The sequence below is a fragment of the Aptenodytes forsteri genome, unplaced genomic scaffold (assembly GCF_000699145.1).
Source record: "Aptenodytes forsteri isolate BGI_AS27 unplaced genomic scaffold, ASM69914v1 Scaffold72, whole genome shotgun sequence".
NCBI lineage: Eukaryota > Metazoa > Chordata > Aves > Sphenisciformes > Spheniscidae > Aptenodytes > Aptenodytes forsteri.
In genome coordinates this window covers 6353248-6370765 of record NW_008796193.1, presented here as the reverse complement: position 1 = coordinate 6370765, position 17518 = coordinate 6353248, and the positions used below count along the sequence as shown (strand labels likewise).

The 17518-nt window shown below is 38.7% G+C and overlaps 2 protein-coding genes across 3 annotated transcripts; one reads left to right on the top strand and one right to left on the bottom strand.

Moving 5' to 3' along the window:
- Positions 1–254: 254 nt before the first annotated feature.
- MRPL47 (mitochondrial ribosomal protein L47) lies at positions 255–6718 on the top strand. The gene is made up of 7 exons (XM_009288045.2): positions 255–269; positions 690–835; positions 1617–1677; positions 2461–2557; positions 4202–4332; positions 5859–5954; positions 6410–6718. The coding sequence occupies exons 4-7, from the start codon at positions 2486–2488 to the stop codon at positions 6525–6527; spliced, it is 417 nt and encodes a 138-aa protein (XP_009286320.1). The 5' UTR covers positions 255–269; positions 690–835; positions 1617–1677; positions 2461–2485; the 3' UTR covers positions 6528–6718.
- Positions 6719–8401: 1683 nt separating this feature from the next.
- LOC103906187 (actin-like protein 6A) lies at positions 8402–17517 on the bottom strand. 2 transcript variants are annotated; one of them, XM_009288042.2, is made up of 14 exons: positions 17463–17511; positions 16436–16512; positions 16068–16242; positions 15595–15695; positions 14179–14276; positions 13475–13569; positions 13073–13179; positions 12898–12987; positions 12653–12714; positions 12205–12319; positions 11765–11845; positions 10713–10808; positions 9514–9600; positions 8402–8929 (listed from the first exon to the last, which is right to left on the bottom strand). In XM_009288042.2, exons 1-14 carry the CDS (start codon positions 17485–17487, stop codon positions 8849–8851), a joined length of 1290 nt encoding a protein of 429 aa, XP_009286317.1. In that variant the 5' UTR covers positions 17488–17511; the 3' UTR covers positions 8402–8848. The 2 variants fall into 2 exon arrangements, with proteins under 2 accessions (XP_009286317.1, XP_009286318.1); XM_009288043.2 differs by lacking the exon at positions 16436–16512 and having other exon boundaries at positions 17463–17517.
- Position 17518: the final 1 nt, after the last annotated feature.

The following is a 17518-nucleotide window of genomic DNA, read 5'->3' as shown; positions in this document are numbered from 1 at the left end:
CCGGCCGGGCTCGACGGCTGCCGGCCTCCCCGGGTAGGCACCGGGGCGGCGGAGGCTGAGGCTCAGGAACCGGTTGGGGTGGGGATGGGCGCGTCGCGGCCCGTAGCCCTGTTCCCGGGAAGAAGGAGAGCCGCCCTTAGCGGCCTTCGCGCTCCGCGTTGCGGGGGAGGCGGCAGGGGGGTGTCGGGGGAGTCGGCAGGAGACCGGCTGTCCTGGCTTCTGAAACCTCGGCTGAGGGTTGCAGCGCGGCTTGTATTGTAAAGCATTGTGTAAGCGTAGTATGAAGCGTTTCCCTGTGCACCTTACTGTTTTGCAGTTGTTACGCTCGTGCTTCCAGCGTGGGGTTTTGTCGTGCTTGTACCGTGTGTTTACTGCTTCTGCCGTTTAATTAAAGTCGGCGTGGGAGGTCGTGTTCTTGGACAGTGTAGCTCAAACATATTCTTTCTTTTAATTTTCAAGTTGCTATTTATCTCTGAGTATAGATAAACGATAATTAGATGAGACAGGAGGAGGAAAAAACAACACCGAGATGACATTTTTATGAATAATGGAACCCGTGCCTTTTCCCCCTAGGCTGTGGCATTCATCTGTCTGTAGGACCTGCGCCTTTATGAATGAAAGAAATACTCTCATTTAGCTGAACATTATTTTTCTTACCATATATAGTTTTCCTTCTAATTTTTATGCAGATTGACACTGAATCTATTTCACAAGAACCTAGCAAAAGTTGAGCCCCTCCATCAGTTGAAGTTTCTGCATACTACTTTGTCTCGGAGAGGTCTGGAGGAATTTTTTGATGATCCGAGAAACTGGGGAGAAAAAACTGTAAAGTCTGGTGAGTTATATTTAGCACTTCTGATAGTGATCTTTGAGCCACTTGTGCTCAGCTGAAATCTGACCTATTCTTTTGCATGATAGGAAGTATTCATAGCTACGCAAAACTCATTTTTTATATGTACATAAATATACTTGAGCATTTTATGCCTCTTAATTTTATTTTTTCTGTGTATGCTGTGTTTATGAAGGCAAATAGCTATTATGCAGCAAAATATTTTGCTGTAAATTCTCCGCCTTGCTCTTAAGTGAGAGTGTATCACAGAAGAGATGTTCTTTGATTAAATATACAGTACCATGGAAGAAAAATATTTCAGTGTAAAGATTCATCTTACAGCTTTCCCTGTTCCCTGCCTTTTTTATTTTTTCTGTGTATGCTGTGTTTATGAAGGCAAATAGCTATTATGCAGCAAAATATTTTGCTGTAAATTCTCCGCCTTGCTCTTAAGTGAGAGTGTATCACAGAAGAGATGTTCTTTGATTAAATATACAGTACCATGGAAGAAAAATATTTCAGTGTAAAGATTCATCTTACAGCTTTCCCTGTTCCCTGCCTTTTACAAACACAAATAATGAGTATATGTCATTGCCTTTTTAATGTATTTGTATATTCAAAGCAAAGCTGAATATCCACAAGGATAGCTTTCCAAGAGGTAGTATTTTTTTAAAAAAGTGATCTTTGTTCTGTTGAGTCAGCTGAGCCTGCTAATAGAAGCACTTTTTTTCAGAATAAGACAACTTTGTGCTATTAAATCGATGATTTTTTTTTTTTTTTTTTACAGGGGATGCATGGAATATAAAGCAGCTAAGGGGCAAGAGTAGTGAAGACTTGCACAAACTTTGGTAAGTAAGTTTTAGTGAAGTAGCTTCTCTTCTTTCAAAGCAGCTCTGCACGTTTTATTAAAACGTGGCTAGTGAACTTACTAGCCAGTAGCTTTAGTCTGCTGTACAGCTCTGCATGCTTAAGCCCGCTTTGGGCTTGGAGCAGCCCAAGTTCTGGTACTGCTCAGAATACGAAAGCTGTACTGCAGGTGCTCGTGTGATAGTTGTGTCCAGTACAAAGGGTTCAGGTTTGGTACGAAGAGGCTGAGTTTGAGCCCTTTGGGGGTTGTTCAAACTGCAGGACAGACTTGGTTGGAAGTGACCTCTGGTGGGGCTAACCACTAAATTGGATCAGGTTGCTCAGGTCTGCATCCATTCCGATTTTGAAAGTCTCCGAGGCTGGAGATTGCCTCACTACTCGACAACTTCTGCCAGGGCTAAACTAGTACTTGATTATTGCTGTGAATAGTTTTTTCCTTGCTATATCTTGTCCTTTTGCTGTGCACCTGTAAGAAGAGTCTGTCTCGGTCAGGTAGTGGAAGACTACTTAGTGTTAATCTCTTCCCTCCTTAGCCTTCTTTGTTCCAGGTTGAGTAAACCTGTCTCCCTCAGCCTCTCCTTGCCTGTCCTGTACGTCAGCCCTCCCTGGCCCACCTCTGGGCTTTCTCCAGTTGGTCAGTAACTTTTCGCTTCTTTATAGGTACAGGATATGGGGTTATATGTGCTCTATCCAGCAGGGTAGTGAGTGAATAATTGCCAATGATTCTAGAAATTATTTTTGAAGTACTATGCTTTCTGATCTAGGTATGTCCTACTGAAGGAAAAAAACATGCTTTTAACTTTAGAGCAAGAATCAAAACGACAACTCAGGCCTATGCCAAGTCCAGAACGATTAGAAAAGGTAACTTTTTCATACTAGCTAAAAATATAACTCAAGTAAAATTGCTGAGTGAAAGGTAATGTGTTTGTAAACTTGTTAAAGACCATTTCTAAAATACTTCCCTGATTTTAGTATAAGCACAAACACTGTGCTCAAGCAACATTGTGGGAAAGGCCTCTCCACCTGTTATAATGTTAAGAAATACTTTGCCATCTTTACGCCCTGAAACTGCACTAGAGGATTTCTAGAAACTTCCTAGTAAACCCTTCACAAACTCTTTTATCTACTTAATTGTTGCCAACTTCTTGCCTGACATTGTCTTCTCCAAACTTGTGCCCTTTGCTGTCCTCACTTTTGTCATCCCTTCCTTCTTTTGTATTATTGTGATTCTGTAACTAATTTATTACATTCTTTCCTCAGTATCTTTACCATTGAAAACTTCATTTACTTATAAATCGACTGCCATGCTTATGTCTCACAGATGGAAATCTACACCTTCACTGACCAATTAAATAATCCAGCTGTTTGACATGAGATATTCTCGGATACCCCACTATTTATCCAAATTAATTTGGGAAAAGTCTGACCTTTATATTGTTCCTCTGAATTTCTTTGTATGGTTTATCATTTAACTGTATATTTGCCATCACATGCATCTGCAACTGTGTTATGATCTCTGTTTTTTGTGTCAGATGTGGATTTGGTCTCCTACTCCTGTCATTTCATCACTGTAGTTATGAATTAGGGAAGATCCAATACAAAGCTCTCCTCTGGATCTCCTGGTGTATCTTGTTCTAATTTATCATAATACGGTTTCTCAACTGTGATTTGTAATTCCCATTCTGAAGAGTATTTTCTGCTTAGTCCCACCTACACATCCCTATTCAGCAACTCTGAATCACAGTAGAACTTGCTTTGGGAGGGAACTTGTTAAGTGGCCCCAACATTCCAAAAGTCAAATCTTACTAATTGCCTGTTTGGTTTTGGCTGAAGCCCAAGAAAAGTAGAAGTCAAGCAGCAGTTAAATACTATGATTGCACAGAGACAAAATACAGCAATCTGTTTATTAAAATGAGCTCTAGCAGCTTCCCAGAGCATTTAACATGTTGCCATATGTAATGTGTGTTACAGTAATATTATGTGGCAGACCTGACTAAAAACCTTCAACTCAAGTGTCATAGTTTGGTTAAGGCAGCTTCCTAATCAGCCAACAGGCATTACGGAGTCTGGTCACAGTCTCAAAGTGCAAACTAGAATAACAAACAGCCATTACAAACCATCTGACAGAAATGCATATAGCCTATCTTCTATTTGCTTCTCCTACTTTCTTCCTGCCTCAGAGCTTTCTACGCTTCTAGCATCAGCATTAGATCTGGCTTTATGTATTTAGCCAGGTGGTCTTTAATGAATATTCAGACTGTCAGTTATTTAATCTCTCTTCTACTTGTAAGTTAAGGTTTTTTTAAGCACCCATTCTTTACTGTTCTAGTACACAGGGCCAGTTCAGCTGTTTCACTCAGTCCCCAACTGTGAGATTACTCATGATGGAAGTCCTAGTGTGTTTTGCTTTTCCTTTAAATTTTGTCTTAGATCTCCATTTGAGATCTTTTAAATTGTCAGCATTGTGTTTTGTTGGCTCATCCTGAAACTATTTCCTATTTCCAGGTAGAAAAATCTATGAAAAATATAGACTTGGTTGTCAGAGAAAGAGAAATTGCTTTGAGGCTTTTACAAACTGGCCATGAAAAACCAGTACCTGGCGAGTGGAGACATGACTTCTTAGGACGCACCTACTGGTATGAAAAAAAACTTTTTTTTTTTTCTCATATATGTGAATTTTTCTTGTGGTATGTCTCTTTACCAGAAAATCCTTATCTAATTAAGAAAGAATGTATATACTGTATAGAAAGAAACATGTTTTCTGGTCAGCATTCAGGTGCTTCTTGAGTTTTGGTTTTTGTGTGGGTTTTTTTTAATGTGGTTATAATTATTGCTAAATAATTCAATGGCAAACTCTACCATTAGTTACATGAAACTAATTTTGTTATAATTAATGTGATTTCTGTGCTCGGAGGATGTCTGTTACTATAGCGATTCTGTAACACATGAATGAACTAGGGAGTACTGTTCAAGTTGAACTGTCTGGACTTCCCCAGTTATAATGCAAAATCCACATATTGGGGGACAACTGTGTTCTGACTGCACCACCCAAAGTATTGCATGAGACCACATAAACATCCGTTGGAATTCCCTACTAGACTTAGCAGATATTTAACTTACTTAGAAGCTTCTACCTTTAGAATTACTTATTGTCCAGATACTTCCAATAATCTGTAATTTCAGGTGATGATGCTGAAGGCTCTGGCAGGACCTGCTATTTCATTAACCAGAATTTTACCCTCATCATATTGGCATTTGAAGCAATAATTACAGCATTCAGCTCTGCAGTAACAGTGTACATAACAGAAAGTCACACGTTATAATAATGGTGAATTTTGAGTTGTTATCCATTTGTTTACCCATTAAATATAAATCAGCAGAGTACTAAATGCACTAACCACTAGATTTACGTCTCTAGGGATAAGGCTTCTGTACACCTCTTTCTGTTTGGAAACATTGTCCACAAAGAAGTGTTTGCCCATATATTTGGAAGTCCAGTCGCCAGTTAAAGCAGGGTGAGAGGGCAGATGACATGAATGGTCTTTCAGCACACGCTGAACCTCTGCAATACACATAATAGTAGGTCTGACACAATCTAGATGCACTGGAGTCTGTAGGTAAGTCTGCACAAGCCATCTGTGCAGCCCATATGCAAAAGAAACCCCAAACAGAAATAATAGAGTCTGTATCTAGAGGGAAAGACTTATGTTCAGGCAGATTCTGTATCTAGAGGGAAAGACTTATGTTCAGGCAGATTTGCACTTGGCATGACACTCAAACACTGACATTCAAAGAAAATTGTAGTAGAAACAAAACTCTCTTCACATAGTTTGTTCACATCAGCTTTTGCAAGTTTTCTTATGAAGGAGTAACTTTGAAATATAAATGCAAAGAATCACTATCTATATCGGGCCCTCTCTTCAAACATCTACAGTTTTTAAAGCAAGACCACTTTCTACAGAAAGATGCTGAACTACGTATGAGATGTAGTTACAAACTCAGCCAGCAATAGAGCTGAAAGTAAATACCCACATGGAAATTCTGCGATCTACCAGTCAGACCACTTTATCACCCTACTGTAACCAAGTGGTAACTAACTGGTAGAATCCAAGAATGAAGACAAAGTATACATTCTATAATCACTTTTTTCTATCTTTAACAGGTACACTTATAAGGAATGGCCAATACCATGGTACTTGAACAAAAAATACAAAAAGAGGAAATTCTATTACTTACCTCATGTGAATCACTTCATCAGGTAAAAATATTTTTTTGACATTGAAAGTTATTTTCTGATTTGTTCCTCAGTCCTCCTTATTCCACTTGCAAGGAAAAAATAGTAATCTTCTTGTTTTGCTGTTTTTACAGCTAGTAGACGGAAAAGAAGGCTTTTATAAAATTACAGCTTGCTCTGTTTCTTTTTGCTGTTCCCATCTTAGTTATTAAGAGACTTGGTTATCTATGAAGTTGTACTGTAAAAGTCATTTTACATGCAGAGTACCTAAAATCCTCCCAGGGGTTGAATTTCTGTAGAATTCAAAAGCAGAAGGGGAAAAAAAAAAAAAGCTTGCTTTGCAGGCATTTTTGCTTATTGAAAGCAAATTAATACTGAAGTTGTTAATCAGTGGGAGCCTCTATTTGATTGGGCAGGTGAGCTCATTAAGGATTTTACAAGCTAGCTAGAAATTAACCACACTGACTTCCTTATTTCAGGCTCAGACTTGAAAAATCTTTACGTAGAAGGGCAAGGCGGCAAAACCTAGAGAAGACGAGGCAGAAGGTCTTAAAAAGGAAGTTCCCTCACCTTGCTGTAAAATCTCAGAGCCAGTAACATGCTGGAAGAGCACTGCAAGCAACTGGTCAAGTGGCTTTGTGACTGGAACATGAAACGTGTTCTGAAACCAGCAAACAACTCGACTGAGACATTCCTGAGAGTCTCCATCTTTCTTCTTTTTTTTAATCCCACATTTGACCTAAATTAAACTTGTGATCTGGAATTAAAAAGCAGCTTTGGTGCATAACTCAAATTAATCCTAACAGTTGTTTCTAGAAACATTTGAAAAATGATATTAACCAGCTATTATAAAAGTGAGACATACATCATTAACAGTGAAAAGCAGCAACTAACTGCCAGATGAAAGTATAAACTGTAGGGATAGTATTTACCTGGTTTAGTTTAACAAACATGCATTAAAACCAGACAGAAACATGAGAGCCTCTGAAGCTCACATGCCAGCCTTTGTTCCCTGATCATCTGGGTTATGGGTACGTCACCTAAGTTACATGTGCTTTCTGCATAAAAGCATGGAAAAATGCACTCTTCAGTCTGCTCCAAGAAACTTTTTCCCTCCTTTAAGTCTGGCTTGTTAGAAAGCATGAAATATTTAGCACGTGAACTTTTAGCAATGCAGTCTTTATACACCTAGATTTCTAGATACCTATGACCAATTCAAACATTTGTGCAATTATTTTTTTTGCAGCGTGCAAAATGTTTGAAGGAAGACTGGTAATAGTCTTCTATGAAACTGAAGTAGAAAAGTGCTGCTACTGCTCAATTCAGGAAGAGAAACCACAAAAGCCTACTTTGTATCTTCACCTCTAGCTACAAGCTGTCCAGTCAATCTTAGTACTTCGCCGATGCCACAGTAACTTGATAAAGCATTACTTGTTGCCGTGTGCTAAGGTACAGTTGACATTCCACATTCTACTTGAATGCAAACTAGACTAAGTCTTTTTCTTCCAGTATGACAACAATAGCTGCCGACTTCTATCACCTAGTGTAGCTGACTTAAGTTTGCCTCATTTTGTGAGGGAAATACAGTTTGGCAATAGCTTTGAAAATCGTGAGCAAGCAACTTTGTCTCAGGAGCAACTAATGGTTATCACGATAAGACAAAAGCAGGCTGTTTTGATAAATTACTTTATTGTTTGGAGGTAACGTGAAACTGTTTTCAACTAGAGTCCTCATCATTATTTACCCACAAGGTCTTTTAGGATACGAAAAATGTAGCAGTACTGTTTACATTTTTTTTTTTTTTTAAATCAGTTAAATGCTATTTGGTTTTCCAGAGCTTTTAAGATAAGGAGCAAGACTTCATTGTGTCCCAATACAGAACATCACACAGTTGTAAATTAGAGTAATCTTAAGAGCAACATAGAGCTGCATCTTGACAGCCAGTTCCTGCCAAAAAAAAAAAAAAAAAAAAAATCATCCTACTTCCTCTGACCCTGAGTGCATGCTCCCCATGCAAAATGCAGGCACTTATCAATCCTGCCGTGAGCCAGCTGAGGGAGCTATACCAGCAATAAACCAGTAGTGACTGCCCCTTTGAGTTACAGCTCCCTGTAAAATGTCAAGCCACACCCTGAGGTCTTCTACGACTATTCTTGTCTTGGAAAGACAATTCTTTGCCTTAACTTCCCAGGCTCGAACAAGTTTTGCTTCTCACCTACATCACAAAGGCATTATGTACATTCTTAGAAATCAGGTGGAAAGCACTGATTGTTTGCTGAAATGAAATTGCCCCATAATAGAAAATTAGCAAACCAGTGTTTAATATAACATTCACTAAGTGGAATGTAACACTTTCACTAGACAGTAAAAGTTCACACTGAACTGAGTCACCTATAGTAGATCACTAAATACAAACTTTCCATTTTTAAAACAGAAGAATAACTTTCTCTGCAAGTACTCACAAAGTTGCTCAAATATAAAAGACCAAATTTTATTTTTTAAGAGAGAAATAAGAGCAATATAAGGCCAAAGTACCAGCAAGGAAGACTAATATGTGAAAGTAGACAAGAGATTTTTAATAAATTTGCACGGGCATTGGCAAGGTTATGCCTCCATCTATTAGGTAACCTGTAAAGCTGTTCCCAGGAAAAGATACTAGAGAAAATAGACATTTATACAAAATTATAAAATGCTTGTTACATGAATTATTGCTTTACAAGGGATGTAAACATCCTTTTTCTATGACAGTACCAATTAGGTCTCTCAAAATTTCTAAGGTTTGTTAAAATGGAACTTGAATTATGCAAAAAATCCAATATAAAACTTTCTACAAAAAAGAGTCCATCCCATTCCTGAGTATGCTAAAGCTATAAAACAGAAGGAGCACTGAGCAGGCAGCAGTTTTCACAGTAAGACGTTTAAGGACATTTTCTTTCTACACACTGTTTTCCTCCTTCTTCATATTCTTGTTTAGAAATCCACATTTGTTGAAAAGTACCCTACAAAAAAAAAAAAAAAAAAAAAAATCAGAAAACAAATGAAGGTTAAGTGAACCATGATTAACTTTTCCTAGAAGGAAAAACAAGCAAGTCTTTACATTAAGTGAGGTGAGAAGACTTGACCTGCTTAACTATCATTTCCTTTGAGTTTTATATTGCTAGTGATTAAACTAAAGACAGGAAGTTGCAGTACTGAAAGCTGATTTAGCCTCCCTTTCCCACTCTGCTAAATTAATCCCCACAAACCATTTCAGTACTCAGTAACTTGTAGAATTAAGCTCAGGAATATGAGGCAGAAGCAGGTTTGCTACTTTCATGGTGTACTAGATACATACCATTTCTAGATAGCGTATTTCAAGTCTGCACCTTGCCATTAAAAATGGGAGAATGTGGCAAGTTATTTTCTGATTGGAAATGCTCATGTTGTCTTGTTTTTAAATAGATTCCCTTCACCTGACCACAAGGATAGACAAGATTATGATTGCTACGGTAGCACAAACTCTACAATGCACACTTACGCGGAATTAGATTTTTGGGTGACAGTGCTGCTTAGCATAGCAACATAGTAACACAGGTTTACTCACCAAAGAAGCCAAAATAGAACCACCAATCCATGAGCTGAACCTCCGCTCCACTGTTGTGTTGTTTGCTATCAACTTGAGGCGCATGCTCTGAATAGAAAAGGAGGTAAAATGAAAGAACAATCGGACAAATTGTAGGCTGGTAACCTCTAGGGACAAGAGAAGGACAGCACAAGGAACTTGGTGTATATACCAACATGCAGGTGAAAAAGGTCAATTTTATTAAACTTGCAATGATGCTCATCTGCCCTGTACTTCGAATTCAAGAATACCCATAGTGGAACAGAACACGTGTGGCTTTTATCTTGTCTCCCAACAGGGAGCAGCAGCAAATGCTTAAGGCTAGAAATAGGGCAGGTAGAGAGCAATAATACTCACAGTATATATTGTCATCTCTAACACTGGGCTACTTAAAGTGTGCACTGGGATTAAAATGTCTAACGTTGCTGAACTTAATTCATCTAGTCCTTTTTGGACCCATTCATTCCTTTTGCTTTCAAAATGTCTTGTAGCAATAAAATCTTTGAATTTCAGTGGGCTCCTCCTCAGCTATTATAAGAAGCACCAAGTAACTACCTTTCTCAGTTTCTCATAATAGTCATGATTTCAGAGTTGCTACAAGTAGATCATTTTTTCTTGAATATGAATGTTCAAGAAACACCATACGCTGTATGTGCTCTCAAGAACACAGGTGTAAGGTATTAATACTTTCTTTGACATCAAGTGTTTAAAAAAAAAAAAATACAAGTATGTTAAATCACCAGGTTTTATCTATGAGTAGGTTGAGTTGTCTGTAGAATCCAGAAAGAACAATTCCCGTGACAATGTGACAAGACCTCAGGCAGAATGACTGAATGTGCCTCAAGTTAGTCAGCAACACTTCAGAAGAGAGGCCATCAAGGGAAATAGTGACTGTTGCTTAGGGACAATTACAGAACTTAGAATCACAATCTGAAAGCAGGAATGGAGAAGTAAAATGTTCAGAAAGCAGTTATAATATCTGCTGGAATTCATTTAATGTAAGAACTTTTCAAGACTTCTTCCTTTTCTTTGGAGAAGGAGGAGACTTCTTTCCCCACAGAAATCTCTTCAGCTGTTGGGTTCCTAACAAAGTCAAAGCTATGATACATGCTTGTGTATTTATGCAGCAGAAAAGCAAAATGGTAAGTAACTCAACACAGTAATTTAAAGAGTTGTTTTACCGGTGGAGTCTTCTGAGACAGTTCTCTGTTCAATCTGTCTGTGAAACTCTGTATTAGAGTGTTTCCTCCTGCTACAATCACACTGCCATAGAGGCCCTAAAAAGAGAATAAGCAACCTACAATATTAACTCTGAAATCATTCTGAAAACAACTGTTTCACAGAATAGAGAGGAATGGCACACAAGTACATATAATCAACAGCAATAATACATCACTTGATGCCAACAATATGACCTCTCTGATTCCAATGAATTTTTTAATCACTTGAAAAATATTTCAAGACAGCTTAATATTAAACTATACAAGGAAGACAGAAGCTATGTGACTAATGATTCTAAATGATTTCACAGAATATTTTCTACTATAGAGAACCCTACACCTACACATATCTCCTGTATCCAAACTGTTCGTTTCCTTACAGCTGGATGTTCCAACCACAAAGGAAAATCCCACAGCACTGCAACAGTTTTCAACCTCACTAATGCTGCAGCTGGTGAACGCAAATCATGGCCTGTCCTAAGCCAGCCTGACACACAAGTTAAGAGGAAAAATTTTTGAAACAACCCCCATGCAGTCCGTATCAAACTTGAGTATTTTCAAATTGACACCTGAGAAAGTTAGAACAGAGTTTTAAAAAGAAAGTTCTCCTTTAAAACCTCTTCTCTTCCTTCTACTTTCTACAAAAGTTCCGTACGATTGATTATGTTTAGAAAGTGTGTCTGCCACGCCCAAAAATCTGAAGATAACACTCAAAATTATGTACAATGCACATTATGCAGTGCCAGCCACAAAATCTGGACGTTAGCTATTTAAATATAGGTAGAAACACAGAGTAAAAGTAAAAAATCCTGATTTAGCATTTTGTAAGACGAAACAGTAATTGTACATAATCCTATATACAAATATGTAATACTTAAGAGAATTATTCTGATGTGTTTATCATTATCCTAGGAAATGCACATTTCTTCATCAACAGTGTTCTAGTCCCAAAAAATTATATCAGCAGAAAAATATCTATGCCTTAAAGTAATACATGTCTGACTAACACTTACCGGCCTGATGTCTATATCACACATTCCAACGCTTGTTGTGACAACGTGGCTCACACCCAACATCGTGTTACCAGATAAACCCTAGAATTAAAATTAGTAATCTACACATCATCACTTTAAAAGAGCAAGGCACATAGAAACCCTGAATGTGTTGAATTTACAAATATTACTAGAGAGGGAGCTAAGCATTTTTTAGGGAAGGAAAAAAAAGAAAAAAATCCTATTTTCCCATTCAGGTCATCACCACCCATTTTGAACTACATTTCATGCTTCGCTAGCTCAACCCTAAAACAACACAGGCAAGTTGTACCCCCAAGAGAACCACACTGTGTAAATACACACATACAAATCATGAAATTAAGCACATCATACAAAAGGAAGCCATGTGATAATCTAGTAATCTAAAGCCTTCCAATTACTACATATCACAGTTGTTTTACCTTCACATTAGAAGGGTCAAACAGCCCCTCAGGAATTTTTAGACGCTCAGCACCAAAGTCACAGTTATAGCCATTGGGGAACTCGTAATGAACTGTTGGCATCTGTGCTGCTACCCTAGAGCATTCGTCAGAAAGTAACATGTTAAAGTGCAATGTAAACAGGATCTTAAGTTATCTAAACTAAGTAGCATTATAAACCAAGGTTTCAACTGGAGCATTGTGATTGATATGACCTACACTTTCGATAATATTTATTATGATCTCATGCATCTTGGAATATTAAGTAAAAAACTATCACCTGGATGTACACTGTATTTCTACTTTCAGAAATAAACAGATTTTATCTAAAAATGTCCTCTGTAATAAAACCAGCCAACAGCAATGAACAGGCTAAGCACCCCATGCACAACTGACAATTAATTTTACAAGAAGGAAAACAGTGACGTACTGTTCATCATAGGTTGAATCTGATACTTGGAGGACAGAAGCTTGGAAGTCCTGAATGACACACTATGGAGTTAAGAATAATATGGTTATAAGAATTTCAGTCTTCAGTTTGACAGAATTTATAGAATTGATACTGACTTTTTAAAGATTCTCTAGTTCTTCAAGAGGAAAACCTGACATACTTGCAAACAAAACTTCTCTATGGGATGCCTAGGGGAGTTTGTGTGGGAGAAATGACCTACTTACATTACACATGTAATTGTGCCAGGACCTAGTGACCTGGGGTAACTTCTCTTTTCTCTTCCAATTTGCTGGTGACCCCTCACGAACTGCCTCCTAAGATAGTAGGAAACATGATCATCAGTTAACTATTTAAGCTTCTCCCCAAGCAAACACTTACTAAATAAAGTTACTTTCCCACCTTTGAAGCAATCATATATGGAGGAATTATCTCTATGTTCATTTCTTGAAACAATTCCCGGCACTGCATAGTAATAAAGTCTCCTGCAAGTGGTGATTTTACAATACCTAAAAAAAGAGAGGAAAAGCCCTCGGCGGGGTGGAAAAAAAAGGCAAAAAAAAAAAAAAAAAAAAGAGAGAAACAAAAAGAACCAACCCCCCTCACCAACCTAGAAAGCATGGAAATCATGAATAAACTCTCCCAACAAACTATTTGTCAGTGAACACCATTAGGGAGTTTTTATTTTTCCCCTCCATATTTAAGGGGATACGGTTTTGTTGTTGTTTTTAAATCTGTGTAAAAGCAGAAAGCAAGCTAACTCTACCTTGATACTGCAATGATGTTATCCATGAAAATTTTTACCTTGCTGAAGTACATATCCATCATGCACTGGAATAGCAGTGGTGTGTGTTGCTCCGCTATCCAAAATGAGACCTGTAGATCTCCCATTAGCAAAACTAGCCAAAATGATTAAGGAAAACATTGTAATTTTCACTTTAGAAAAAAATGTTGCCATACAATTAGAGCATAACTAGGAATGAGGATTCCTGTGTGTTATTCCTTGGCTCTACAAAAGGATTTGCCATTTTCCAGCGCATATCTTCTTTCTATGAAGTGCACAACCTCATAGAGAGAACGACATTTAAATTTCTATCTGTGAACTAACTTGAGCTTTGGACGTACAAAGGTGAGACTCACATCAATACTATGCAGCAAGCTCTAAGTACATCCAGCTCATTTAGACTCTGAAGCTGAAAACATGTTATTAGTTTAAAATAATCACAAATATTCATTTTAAGGCTATGGGAACTTCAAGCTCTGATTACTGTATTTAGTAGTCTGGATAACACCGTTTCAGGTCTGTAATATTCTCACCCATGGTACACAATGGGAAAAAAATAAAAAAGACCAAAAAACCAAAAAAGACATTGCCTCCAAGGAAAACAGTCAGATTGGGAGAACTTCAAAACTGAGCTCTAAAGCTTTAAAGTTCAGAAATGGAATTGGGGTGGGGGGGTGGAGGGGCGCGGCGCAAAGGGGAAGGGGTAAAGCATTCCAAAGGATACGCTGTTAGAACAGCGGTTTTACACAAGAAAAAAGCAGGGATGTTGTAGTGTTCAAACATCAATTCAGTCAGTTTTTCACGTTTTGCTCTAGTATTCCACTAGAAGAAAAAAATAAACCAAACCACAAATAAGTGACCAAAAGGAAGATATGTTTATCTTGAGGATCATTAGAGCACACTAAAAGAATGCTAACACAATAAAGAAGTAATTAGAATTATTATAGCCATGGTTTCAAATCATATCAAAATTCTATAGAGACAGATTTCTAGTAGTTTACTTCTTTAGAACCTTTTTATTCCAATTCTACAATACCTTAATGCTTATCTATCACACACAATTAAAAGTGATATACACTTTTACTGTTACAATAGTTTTCTTTACGCTTCTACAGGTCTTCCAGTATCAGACTCTCAAAGAACTCTCTAAAACAAGTAACATGCCCATTTTACAAGTGGAAAGACACATGAAATAACTTGCCCAGTTGAAGAAAAATAAATCCAGACCTTCCTGTTTCCAAGGTATCTTCCTACAGTTCTACTGCACTTGTGATTAAGCCAGGATATATATCAAATATTCTACACATTACTGAAAACATGAAGTTTTTTCCAAGCCAATATGTTAAAGTAAAATTAGTTCTGTAAGGAGAATGTTAATGGGAACCTCTAGTCAGACACCCACTGAGCCATCAAATATGAAATAACCATCGCAAATTCATCCATACTCCACAAGCAACAATTCAACACAAGGGAATAATGAAAAAGAAAATCCCTTTCATAAGACTTTATTAAAGAAAGGCATAACTTTTGTATGGTATGTCTACGTTTTGTATTCTGACTTTAAGATCTGCCCTTCAAATGCTGAGCATTATTACACAACAGAAACCTTGTCCGCATATTTTCCCAGAAATTTGCATTCGTCCACTTCACTTACCTTACAGGGCCATTTACAGAAATGAAGACAGAAAAAAATAAAACTTCTCCATTATAAATATTATTCTCTGTCACATAATATTAGTTGTAAGGTTGAATGAAGCGACATTTTCAATGGCATTTTATTAAGTGTAACTTAATACATAAGACATCCAAACATCTTTTTGCTTTTATTCTAGGCAGTAAAGCGAGATTCATTTTTAATTTTGACTCCTTTTCGATAAGTGAAAAACAATAGCACATTATAAATACTTTCTAATACAACTCATGCAAACTATTTCAAATTGCTTTCTTCTTTTAGACGTTTTTCTTGAACAGATTATTTTCCAGAACCTGGCAGAGTATTTTAAAATTGTTATTTCTGTAGCTAAGTTTTAACACTCGTAACCTACAAGCCAATGTCAGACTTGTCCAAGACTAACGTGTGTAGAGTCAGCAAGAAGATACAGTTAAGACTTAATCAAAATGCAAAGCTGCTTTTACTCACTGGTGCTTCAGACATAAGGACAGGATGCAAACTTGCTTCAGATTTAATATGCATCTTGTAAGTGTGATCCAAAATTGCCTGGAAGCTATCCCAGTCTTCAACTGTAACAACATTGAAGCGAGCAGATTAGTTACTTCTAAGTTTTGTTCCATTTCGTAAATACATAAAAGTTTTCCAATGCTTTTTTTGCATAGCGCTCTTTTGTCAAAAGCTATCCTCAGCAGACATACACCTCCTTTAATAGCTTTGAGAATTCTCTTCCTCTGTAAGCATCGTGATCATAACATTTGAAGAATTATGCTGAAAGTCCACTAACACTGTAAACCAACTGTACGTCATGCAATTTGTAAATCAGGTATCTGTTCTTACGGCTTATGTTGCCATACATAGCACTTGTTTACATGAAAGCTGTGACTTTTTGCAGCTCAGCAATTCTATTTTAAAAACAGGTAGAAAAAGACAGAGCACCATACTCATTCCATTTTTTAAAGGTGAAATGGCCTCCATATTTTCCCTTGGAACTCTCAGGGCATTGGTGTCTATATAGTAAGTTGGGCCCCCTTGTTTGCCTTTGTCACCATCTATCTCCATCAGAGTGCTGCCATTGTCCCTTTCTAGCACCACACCAATGGCTGTTGGAAAATCAACCTGTAAGGCAAAAGGTAAGCAGTATATGAGAATTATTAATATTTTGGGTGGGTTATTTGCTCATAAATTCAGAGCTTTCCTTATACAATACAGTCAGAACAAAACCCAGCGTATTCTGAAAACTCATAACTAACAAACAAGATCTAAGGCATAAATTCATGTTGCATTTCCATTGAGTCACACAGATTCTCACCTTTGGACAGTCCTCGCCTGCATAGCCTGCTCTCACCGTATACGAGCCAATGTCAAAAACAAGAGCCCCAACTTCATCTGAAAAGATTGTTAACAAAGAGGTGGTGAATCATTATTACACTCTGCTACAATCCTGACCTTTCCCTGCCCACTGTGTTTTGCTTGCAAAAGAAGAAAAGCAAGTGAAGGCATCTTTTTCAAGGCAAGGAGAAACTTCTCTATTCAGAACACCAGTTACCGAAGAGCTATTAGAAGACTGCAGATAGGCTTTAGCTGGGACATTACAATACTTCCCTTTGGCATAAGTAAAAGGGGAATTTTAACAGAAGAGTGAGAATGTAGTTGCATCTAAATATATTACAATACAAAGCTTTCAAAAAGTACTTTTAACAGTCTCACGCAAATCCAGGTGAGCCCAGACCTCGTGGGGGTGACCAGAATTAGAAAGGTGGGCCTGAAAACACCAACTCTGTCAGTGAAGGCTGCCACACCACGAAGCGCCCTCATCCTTGTGGGCTCCAATCCTCGCTGAGGTGCTCTGCGCACCCTAAAGAAAACCAAAGTCTGAAACAAAACACCTGGACTTCAGTCCTCACGGAAGGGTGTACAGATGTGCTCTGGGAGGAAACTACACCCCAGTTTCCAAAGCGCGGGGTCTTCTCGGGCCACCCGGCACCTGAGCAGCGCTAGTTCAGCCCAAGGCCACGGCTTGGCCGGTCGCCGGGGGAAGCATCTCAGCGAAACGATGCCGGGAGGAACATAAACAAGGCCTGCAGCCGCCTCCTTTTCCTCACGCATGCTGCCACCCCGCGTCTAAGAAACGGAGGGACCAGGAGGACTCCTGCTCCGCTGCGGAGTTGTGGGAGAACCGTGCCGCGGCCCCCCGTGCTCGGGGCCTGAGGGAACGGCGGGGAGGCGGGAAGCGCCCGGGGGAGGCTCGCACGCGCTGCCTCACGGGACGGCGCCGAGCTCAACGGTCGCGGGGCGGGGGAGGGGAGGACAGGCAAGCGAGGCGGCGCCGGACTCACCTCCCCCATACACGCCGCCACTCATGGCTAACCCCGGGCCCGCGCCGCGCCGCCCC

Coding starts and splice junctions, on each gene's coding strand:
- MRPL47 (XM_009288045.2), top strand. CDS start 2,486: ATGCTTTTAACTTTAGAGCAAGAATCAAAACGACAACTCAGGCCTATG. Junction 2,558..4,201: donor GTCCAGAACGATTAGAAAAG/GTAACTTTTTCA, acceptor TCCTATTTCCAG/GTAGAAAAATCTATGAAAAA. Junction 5,955..6,409: donor CATGTGAATCACTTCATCAG/GTAAAAATATTT, acceptor TCCTTATTTCAG/GCTCAGACTTGAAAAATCTT.
- LOC103906187 (XM_009288042.2), bottom strand. CDS start 17,487: ATGAGTGGCGGCGTGTATGGGGGAG. Junction 14,277..15,594: donor TCCTTATGTCTGAAGCACCA/GTGAGTAAAAGC, acceptor TTTTTCTTCTAG/TGGAATACTAGAGCAAAACG. Junction 11,846..12,204: donor TTGACCCTTCTAATGTGAAG/GTAAAACAACTG, acceptor TTTTAATTCTAG/GGTTTATCTGGTAACACGAT.